Genomic DNA, 10340 nt, shown 5'->3' on the forward strand with positions numbered 1-10340 from the left:
AAAATATCAGGCCTTGCTCTACTGAGAGATCCTCGAGTCCAGCGACATCTTAGTTCAGATGTGCTAGGAGACAAAGGACAATAGTGCAGTTCTCCTCTGAGTTACCACCATAGCCAGACATGAGGTCACCCTGAGAGACTAGAATCTACCAGAGACATGGCCAAAGGTGAAAGAGGAAGCATGAACGAGTAAAAACAGTGTTGAAACAAATGTTTCCGACAGTCAGCATGGCATGAAGACTTCTCAGGCCTCTGAATCCCTTTCCTTGTTTTATGTCTATTTGTTCAATGAAACACGTGCAAATCAAGTCAAGCCTCCTGGCTCCCAGGTAGGTACAGCCCAGTTCTTAGCTCCTAGAAGGATTCTGGGCTAAGGCTCCACTCTACTTGGACTGTACTATCAGGCCCCCAAAACGGGGGGAGCTGGCAGGGAAAGACTGATTTCCATTTCAAACTGCATTCTGGTACTTTGTACTCCAGCACCATTGGCCGATCAATATTTAATGCTTGGAGATTCTGACTCTGCGGGAGTCATGTCAGGGGACCTTGGGAGCCAATCTGCTTGAGCTTCTGAGTGATAATTATTCATGGGCTCCTGCCTCTTGCTCTTTCTCTCGCACGGTCCCACTCTGCAGACTCAGTGCCTTATTCAGTCTTCTCTCTCGCTCTCTCCGCTGCTGTAGCTGGACCCTCCGCCTTCGCCAACGCTCAGCATCTGCACATCCCTACGATGGCTAAAACAGCAATGGGTAAGGCATCGCGCCTCGTTCTTCCTTGGCTCGACCTGGAGCCCACCTCTCACCCTCTCTCTTACAGCTTGGAAGACATTCGGAGATATTTTATAGAGAAAAAGACATTACTGTTAACATAGCAATCGGGAAGGATGGAGGCCGCTCTGGGATTTGAGGGAGGGCAAAAAGGGGATCCTTGGAAATCTAAAGCTAAGGATTTTTTTTTTAAAGGTGGAAGCAGGTAAGTTGCCGTCCCATGGGTAGGGAATTTATTCTGCTTCCATATTTAAAATTAGGGCTCAGTCGTGGGGGTGGGGGGGTCTACTCGAACTGTATGCCTTAAATAGGGTTAAGGGACATTTTGGAAAGTGCTTTGTAACATCCTTTATTTCTTCTCTAGTTAAGAAAAGAAAAGAAAAGAAAGAAAAAAGAAGGAAAATAGGGGAGAGGAAAGGGGGCGGGAGAAAGGAAAAAGAAAAATGCAAAGTCAAAGCGGTCCCATCTAGGCTGTTTGAAAGATGGGTGGAGACGAGGGAGGCGGGAGAGCCGGGCAAATGTATGGCATTGTCTGGTCGGAAAAACTGATAGTCCTGGGGCGCGGTGCGGAGAGGTGAGGGCGCGGGGCGGGGCTGGCGGTGGGGGGAGACCTACACTCTTTTGTTTTAGGGAAAGGGAGGGGAAGGAGAGAGGAAGTCGGGAGGGCACGGAGGGCGCGGGTGGGCAGCTGCAGGGGCGGGGAAGCGCGCGGTTGGGGAGGGGTGGAGGGACAGCGGTTTCGCAGGCTCTGGGGTGGGGTTTCTTTGTGTGAGGACGAGCCGTCCCGCGGGGGAGGCACCTGCAGCGCTGGGCACACAATGCGGACGGCCCCACCCTTTGCGGAGCCGCGCTGGTGCCCTCCCCCTCCCCCCTCCCCCCAAGCCGGTGCCGCGGAAAGGGGGCCGGGTGCGGAGCGCAGCGCGACGCCCAGGAGCCCAGCCCTGGGGAGACAGCAGCGCCACGCCCGGAGCCTCGCGCTCCCGACTCCCAGCCTCGGCTTCCGAGTGAGACCTGACCATTGCCCCCGCCTTCCCCACCCTGGCCTCATTGTTCCGTTTTACAGAGGGAAGGGGGGAAAAGTGGGTTAACATTTTTCTTTTCAAAACCGCATTGCATACGGTTATTAGACTTAAACGCGATAAAGCCTTCTTTGAACTCATTTGATCGTTTGGGGGAAAAGCTTCTGGAACCTAGCTACGAGTATACATAATAATACAGACACAAAAGAGGTCAAGGTCTTAAACTGAGCCAAGTGAAACATGTTTTGTAGGTCAGACAGGGCCAAATATCGGCAATTTTCATAGGCTCAGCCTGTATCGGAGAGACGGTAGAGACGCAGAGACCAAACGAGGTTCCGGATCCAGGGCCGCCATCCCCAACGGGTCTTGCGCCTCCAGTGCCCCTCGGTTCGGCGCTCGCTGGCCCCGAGAGAAACAGGCAGGGAGGGACCCGAGGTCGGGTGGCGGCTGGAAGCACCCCTTCCGCGGGACCCAGTGCGGGATGCGGAGAAGGGGGAAAGAGGCCAAAAGGGCTTGCTCTGGTCAGCTCCGCCCTGCCCTACCCTCCCAGGCGGAGCCGGAAAGACCTCAGGCTGAGATACTGGGCAAGGAAAGGGGGCTGGGGAGGGGCCCTTGAGCGGTCTGCCGTCCTAGAGTCCTTTTTTCCAGCCCCGCAGTCCAGAACAGTCCGGGCGCCCCTCGATGTGCGCAGACAGCGGGCGATGCTCGGAGTCGCAGCGCCGAGCCCCTCCCAGCCAAGTGCGTGGCTCTGCGGAAAGGCCGGCTCGAGCCCCGCCCGGCCACACAAAGGCGCGGCCCCACCCCAGCCGGTCGCGGGACCGCAGAGGTGACCCCTTCCCAGGAGCGCGGGAGGGTCTCTTCTCTCCCTCCCACAGCCCGTGGAGCATGGGGCTGTTTCCCGCAGCCGAAGCCCACGGCCCACGCCCTATTCTCCATGCTTTCCTGGGTGGAGACCCCTTGGATGGTCTCGGTAGGAGAGACCCTCGCTCCTTGAGCGAGGGCCTCGGCCCCACCCTTCCCAGCTGGGGCCCAGACCCGACAGCCGCTGGCCGGATGGGGGCGCACGTGGCGAGCCGGCGAGTGGAGCGCAGCCAGCCCTGCAGAGCCCCGCGCCGCGCCCTGCGCTCCCCTCCCCAGGGCTGGGCGCTCGCCCGCGTGGGTGCAGCCGGGAGACGGGTTTCTGCGCAGTGTCCTGAACTACCCCGGCCTCCCGCGGTTCGCGGTTCGCCTTGCAGTCCGGCAAGGTTCTGAGAATGGGGGGTGGGGGCTCTCTCGCTCTGCGCTCTGCACCCCCACCGAGAGGTTTCTGCTGCAGGAGGCCGTCTGCAAACTCAGCAGCAGCAGCATTATTGCTATTATTTTAAATTATTATTATTGTTTCCTGACTCACTGGCCGTATTTGTTCAAAAGGTTTGAGTGACTGCATTTGAATCAGGATTAACCCTTGTTGTGCTCACTTTTCTTTTCTTCCTCCTGTTCCCAACCCCCCTCCCAAAAAAAGAATGCATTGCCCCTTTCATTTTACGTTATAAAACAAATACAAGTTCGGTTCCTGTAGGGACTTTGTACGTTCATGTGGGTCAGATACAAGTGCAGGTGCTTGCTTAGGGCAGGGCTTGTGTGCCAAAGATTGCTGGAAAATTCTCCGCGGAGAATTGTTTGTGGCCGCAATGGATGAAAATATCCGTATATAATTGAAATATTTTGAACTTCACCTTGTAGTCCATAGACCCTATCTATAAATATATAAAAATATGTTATGCACAAAATTTTAACTTTTTGTTTTTATTGCTAAACTCTTCTTCCAATTGCTGATTCTTGATACCGACTCGATTCTGCACAGAAACATGGATGGTGAAATAGCCACCATCCCATTAATAAAAATCCCACCCCAAATATGACAAACATAAGGGCCCTTTCTGCCATGAGTAAGCAAATCATGAAAAGAAGAACAACCTCTGCATTATTAAAATAATGGATTTTGAAGTCATTCCAGTTGCAAAGCATAATCAGTTGATCACCAGGGCGGGAGTTTTTTCCTGATTCATTAAACAATTATTGTATTCAGCAAGATTGTACTAGGTGCATATAATATTCCCTGTTATCTTCTCTGATGAAGTGGGCACCGTATAAATGGATATATAAATAACTAGAAGTGTAAAGAGGAGGATTTTGTCAAATTTTCAGGATAAAATTGAAAGAGAAATAGCAGTAGTTTATCACTTAATCTTATATGCATAGTTCGTACCAGGAGAGTAAGCTGAGCCTGCAGTAAGCATTACTGACCCAGTGTAGCAGCATTACTGACCCAGTGTAGCTCAAGGCAGGTAGCTGGTTTAATGATATAAATTAATACACCGGGTGGTGGTTGTCTACCTACGCATGGTAAAATTCTCTGAAAGAAAATAAATTTGTCAATGATATTTATTAATGATTATTGGATTGGATGGTTTGTCATATTAAAATACACAACTTTAAAGTTAATTAAAATTAACCATGGTTTTGTGATGTGACTTACCGAATAATTGTACTAAATTATTCTAAGGGGAAAGGGAGTGTTTTTATTGTCAGAGCAATTGTCTCAGCCCTTAATCATGAACAGTTTTAGCAGAATTGTATCTCTTGCATTAAAAATACTTTTACTTACTTTCATATTCTTTTAATTGTTAATGGATAGATCGTGGAATAAGCATTTAATCATTTGGCACAATATATTTACCTTCAAATAGCTTGTTCTCAATGGTGAAACGCTGCAGGAGGCTACATTTTCCTCAGATTCAAGAAATGTCCTCTGAGTGTCATAAAGCCAGTTCACGCAATAAAATAGCTTTCCTTCCTGTAATTTAGAATCAAAATAGTTACTCAATTCTGTGAATATTTAGTAGTAGCCATTAAGCAGAGTTTTAAAGTTAAATCTGTACAATTAAAAATGAAATGGAAGATAAGTCAATTACATAATTAATTGAGGATTTTTGTCGTTGATAAATCCAGACCATCTTTAGGAAAATTCCTGACTTATCGGTCACTCGTGTTTTTTATTCCAACCGACTATACACCCACCCCAATAGCTCACTGCTCACACAGGCTGGATGAAGCTGGCCTCAGAGCTAGTGGCTACCTCCTTTGGGTGTGGTCACCCCAGGCTGTTATATCTAACTCCAGCTCACACCAGTTTCCTCCGCGGTCTTAGAAAAACACACATTAGTCTGTTGTCACAGAACCTGTGACCTTATGTGAAGAATGCAAGAAATTATCCGGACAAGAAAAAAAAAAAAAAAAAAACGGAATTAGCCAGTGACCCAGATGTTTCCAGAACCAAGGCTTGGAGTCTGCATTAACTTTTCACCCCACTAGAGGGCACTCAGGTTCTCCAAAGAAGTAGATTGATTTAAACCCTGCTCCAAATACTTGCTATTTAAGAACGTCTTTTATCTGGAGCATTCAATTGCTTCTTGGATAAGTTAATGCCACGCTTAGCCTAGTGAGTGAAAAGGGTTTGTACACTTTTTCAAGGAGACGAGATGAAATGAGCCATGTTCATAATCTGGAAGTAGGTATAGGTAGGTCCTGGTTAATTATTCTCTGATGATTTTACTTTCTAGTATCATTACATTGTTACTGTAATATCATTTATGTTATTAGGGGGTTTGTAGTGGATAAATAGTATACGGTGGTCAGTAGTAATATCAAGATTATATAGGAACAGAATGTTTCAATGTTTAAATAAAGGAATAATTAAACAAAAACATTGTTTAGTTATTCATTTATTTAAAATGTGCTCAGTGTTGAGGACACACCTGAATGTCACTCACCACTTCCAGAGAGATGTCAAGTTAGTAGATAAAGCAGGTAGATACAATGTGATCCTGAAGGGGCCCCCCAAACTGGCTGTTACTCTTTTTCCCACTTCCTGTTTTGTTTTGGTTTTTTTCCATTTAAAGGATACCTTTTAAACCAAATCCAATGTGATTTCAGCTTGAATATTTAAATCTAATGTTATGTCAGCTTTCAATAATTATTGAGTACCTCCTTGTCGTTTTATTATTTAGTAGAAAATTGATGTTAATTTTCATGAAATAAGAAGAAATAGATAAGCATAAACTAATTTTTAGGATTATCAAAAGTGGATTTTTTAATGTTTGCAATGGTAGGAAGTTCTTTTTCTCTTATATGTCATGTACCTATAATCCAACCGTAAAATATTTAATAGGTTCATATTACTATGCTCCCCAGACTTTAATGTGCATGTGAATTACCCTGGATTTTCATTAAAATGCAAATTCTAATACAGTAGGTCTGGTTGAAGTATTCTGCATTCCTAACAAGCTTCCAGAAGATGCCAATTCTAGCCACCAAACACATCTGTTTAAGCAATATAAAATTGTGATATACACGTTGGCATTACATCTTAACATTCAAGTCTATGGCAATCTTTACAAAATATTTCACCTCCAAATTCATATACTTAAGGATTTTATTCCTCTGGGAGTTATGTGTTCTGTGCCATCATTCTCTCTTAATTGGATTTTTAAAATATATTCATATTGCAGGATTCAGCAAAAGACCTTCAAGAGAAATGTGGAAATAAGAATTTGACTCTGTTTGTGGGCGTTGGGGGGGCGGGGTGTGTGTGTAAGAGAAAAATGAACGTGGCTTGCAGCACAGTTGAGAAGGACAATAAATCGATACTGCTAGTTTACTGTCATTTACAAAACAATGCGCAGAGCAAAAGGTTCAATTTGGAAACTTTGAGTTATGGAATATAGTGCAAAAGTCTGTAACCCCATTTACCATATGGCTAATTCATTGCAAATACTCTACATACTAAGGAAATTAACAGAGAGGATCGAGCAGCTCTAAAGTTGTCTCTCAGCATATCCCATACTTATTACTTACCAAATTATCTAACAGAGCATTTCTTCCTGGATACCACATGAGCAAATTATTAATAATTTATTGAGTATGGCTGTATACTTGAAAACATTACGTGTGTGTTTTCTGCTTACTTAAGCCGATAAAGGAACTCCACTATGCTATACTAACTTTCTGAGAAAGTCAACCTAGAGGTAAAAAATGGGTCTTCAGGAAATATCATGAAAGATGTACTATGTCAGTCCTGGCATGCAGTGGGTGGCTGACCCTGCAAACATCACCACATCTCGGGAAATGCTCTCCTGCAAAAATGATACTATGCATGAAATATCTCAAATTAGAAATTTACCATTTCCCAAATAGGGCACTAAAAACATGGTCCCAAATAAAACTGGCCATAGAGATAATAAGATATACTGTTTTTCCCCATGAAGTTGGATTAAGCCTCAAGCTTATCCATCCCTTTGTTCCTGCTGTTCTTAACTGTTCATTTCAGGGTCTCTCAAAAGCTAGGAAACCTTCAATTTTGCAAATCCTGGTGCATTTAAAAAGGAAGAAGACATGCTAAGACCGCATTATAAAAGTAATGTGTGTTTTAAATGTTTAATCCTAGCAGTCTGTTGTAGTTGTATGTATACTTCATTTGGAGATAACAGAAATGTAAACTAGTGGACCCTGAAGAATGAGGCAAAAAATTTCCTGACTGGTCCTTCAATCAACAATTTTCCTGTGACATTGCTTATTTTCACGGATCATTTCTCTGGCATAGAAGTAAATTTCAGAGTGTCTATAAGAAGTTACTTTAATTTATTGCTTTCATCCTTATATAGTGTATATAACATGCTAGGCACTAAGCACTTTACACATATTAGCTATGTTCATTTATAACATGTTATAACATGTTCATCATCCAATAATCCTAAAAATATGTACTACTACAGATGAGGAAACTGAGGTGCAGAAAAGAGGAATGACTTGCCCAAGGTCACACAGTTATTCAGATCCAAAATTTGAACCCAGGCCCTCTGGCTCCAGGATCTTCACCTTTAACCAGTACCCTTAGACTTCAGAGGTGTTTCCATCAGTGATGGAAACTGTGATACTGCTATTTTGTTTAACAAGCCTGATGGTCTTATCCTTTCTGAGCACAGATCCACCTTGAAGATGAAATACCTTATGACTATTTTAATAGCTAACCTGGGGCTTATTAAAATTGCCGTGATTTAGGCTTTTGGTGAAAGAGAGCTATAAGACCTTGGGGACTCTAATATATGGGATCACTTCGCTCTCTGAAGGCTCAACTAAGAACACAGCAGGGACTTCTCTTGTGGACACAGTGATTTTTTTTTCTGGAAAAAAAGAATTCTTGACTTAATCTAATCAGTATCTTCCGGTTGACACATTTCAAAATGGGCTCTTAGCTGGTTCTGTAGACCCTAGATGTTTATTCTTAATGTTTTGTTTTATGAAATAAATCTAGAGCTAAAAGAGAGATACAGCCATGGCATTCACATTTAACATAATCATTAGATATTACTTCAAGACTTTCTCCATCTTGTTACCTCAAAAGCAGACACTCAGGCAAGAGAGATCTGTGGGAAAGCTCTGACTCCCTTGCAAAACATTTCTAATGATCTTTTAATAAAGGAATCAGGTCCTGTCATTTGTCAAGGAGACATTTGCAGTAGTAAAACCTGTGTTTATATAACCGATTTTTATTAGTCATGATTAAGATAACATTTTGTGTACATTTGTTCTCACAAAACACTTTTATGTGAATGTAAAGGTTAATTAATGCATTTCAGCAGTCATTTTGCTAGTCAACTGGAAATATAGCTTCTCTAGGAATTGTACTTAAGAAAAGAAGCCACACGTTATACTGTAAAGCCATAATAAAATTTTAAGGCTTTTCCTCATTTGCAATTTTGTTGACCTCCAGATTAAAATATTTAATACTTTGAACAATTATAAGATTAAAAAAATTTGTTTTTGTGATCAAAAATAATTACAGTTCTTGTATACTCCATTAAGTATAGTATTATCTGGAATTGTTTTTTTTTAATTGTAAAGCGATGACTATAAGTGTGCTTATTTAGCAGTTATTCTTCTGGAATAATTGTACTTTGGATGTCAGAATTTGTACATCATCCATTAGCACAAGTACTTAGTATCACAGTAGATGATCAGTAATATGAATCTGTCAACCTTTTAGTTGTATGCCTTTATATCCGGAAAAGAAATGGATGAAATTCATCTAAACTTAGTTCCACAAATACTTGTACAAGAAAGCATTTTAAAGTTTAAATTTTCATTCTGCTCCCTGTTTCGGAAGATATTTTTTCTATTAATGGCAGCCATAAAATTTAATTTCCATTCAACAAAACTGCTTACAGTAAACCTAATAATAGTCTTTCAGTTTGGGCTTCCTAGTAAACAGAAACCTAACTCACATGATAAAGCTCAACGGTATAAAACATTTGACTGTTGCAAAACTGAGACCAGAAAGTCACATCAAGATGTCACTTGTTACCACTTACAGACTCTAATGGGGAGGGGCACCAACCATCTCAGGCAATTGAACAGCAGCTAGAGTTACTGCAGCCTGCCTTGGAACCCTGCTTCAGAACATAATTGTCTTTACTACTGCGTGGTTCTTTTTGTTCCTGACACACTAATATCTACTGTTGTTTTTTAAGTCTTACAGCTTTATCTGAGCAGTGCCAGTTAGCATCTGTCTCATTGTTCAAACACGTGACAAATTACCAGAGTTGATTCTAGCCTTTTCGTGCACAGATTACATGATCCAAGACTCCTGTCGCTTTTAAAATCATCTTTTCATTCTATTTCTGACTTAATCTTTACTTTTAGAATAAAAAAAAAAAAAGGAGCAGATAAACACAGAAGATTGAAAGCATTCAAAAGAAAAATTGGATAGCATGATCTATCAATGTGGGACCTTGTAGTTCTCAGAAAATACTCACCTGTGCCATACTTTTTAACCTTCCTATAATTCTTATGAGATGGGCATAGTATACATGTCACTCTGTTTAAAAATGAGTAAATTTAAGCTCAAAGAATTTAGTAAAGTTCACATGTGGTAAGTTTTAGAGCTAGGGCCAGAACACAGGTCTAACAAAGATATATGTATCTATGTATACATACAATATATGTGTGTGTGTGTGTGTGTATGTAATTTCACTGATATGTGGAATCTACAAAACAAATGAACAAACAAAACAAAATAGAAACAGTCATAGATACAGAGGACGAACTGGTGGTTGCCAGGGGGCAGAAAGGGGGGGTGGGCAAAATAGGTGAGGGAGATTAAAAGGTACAGACTTTCAGTTATAAAATAAATAAGTCACAGAGATGTAACGTACAGCATAGGGAATATAATCAATAATATTGTAATAACTTCGTATGATGACAGGTGGTAATTAGACTTATTGTGGGAATCATTTTATAATGTATGAAAATATTGAATCAGGGCTTCCCTGGTGGCGCAGTGGTTGAGAGTCCGCCTGCCGATGCAGGGTACACGGGTTCATGCCCTGTCTGGGAAGATCCCACATGCTGCGGAGCGGCTGGGTCCATGAGCCATGGCCACTGAGCCTGCGCGTTCGGAGCCTGTGCTCCGCAACGGGAGAGGCCACAACAGTGAGAGGCCCGCGTACAGGAAAGAA

At 42.6% G+C, this 10340-nt stretch overlaps 1 protein-coding gene across 1 annotated transcript in view; it reads left to right on the forward strand.

Moving 5' to 3' along the window:
* The first annotated feature begins 348 nt into the window (after nt 1-348).
* STMN2 (stathmin 2) overlaps nt 349-10340 on the forward strand; it is a 54114-nt gene continuing 44122 nt past the window's right edge. The window contains exon 1 of the mRNA XM_007451728.1: nt 349-748. Coding sequence (XP_007451790.1) covers nt 730-748 — 19 coding nt within the window. The 5' untranslated portion in view covers nt 349-729. The remainder of the gene's footprint in view (nt 749-10340) is intronic.

This window comes from Lipotes vexillifer, unplaced genomic scaffold, assembly GCF_000442215.2.
Source record: "Lipotes vexillifer unplaced genomic scaffold, Lipotes_vexillifer_v1.1 scaffold359, whole genome shotgun sequence".
Classification (NCBI taxonomy): Eukaryota; Metazoa; Chordata; class Mammalia; order Artiodactyla; family Lipotidae; genus Lipotes; species Lipotes vexillifer.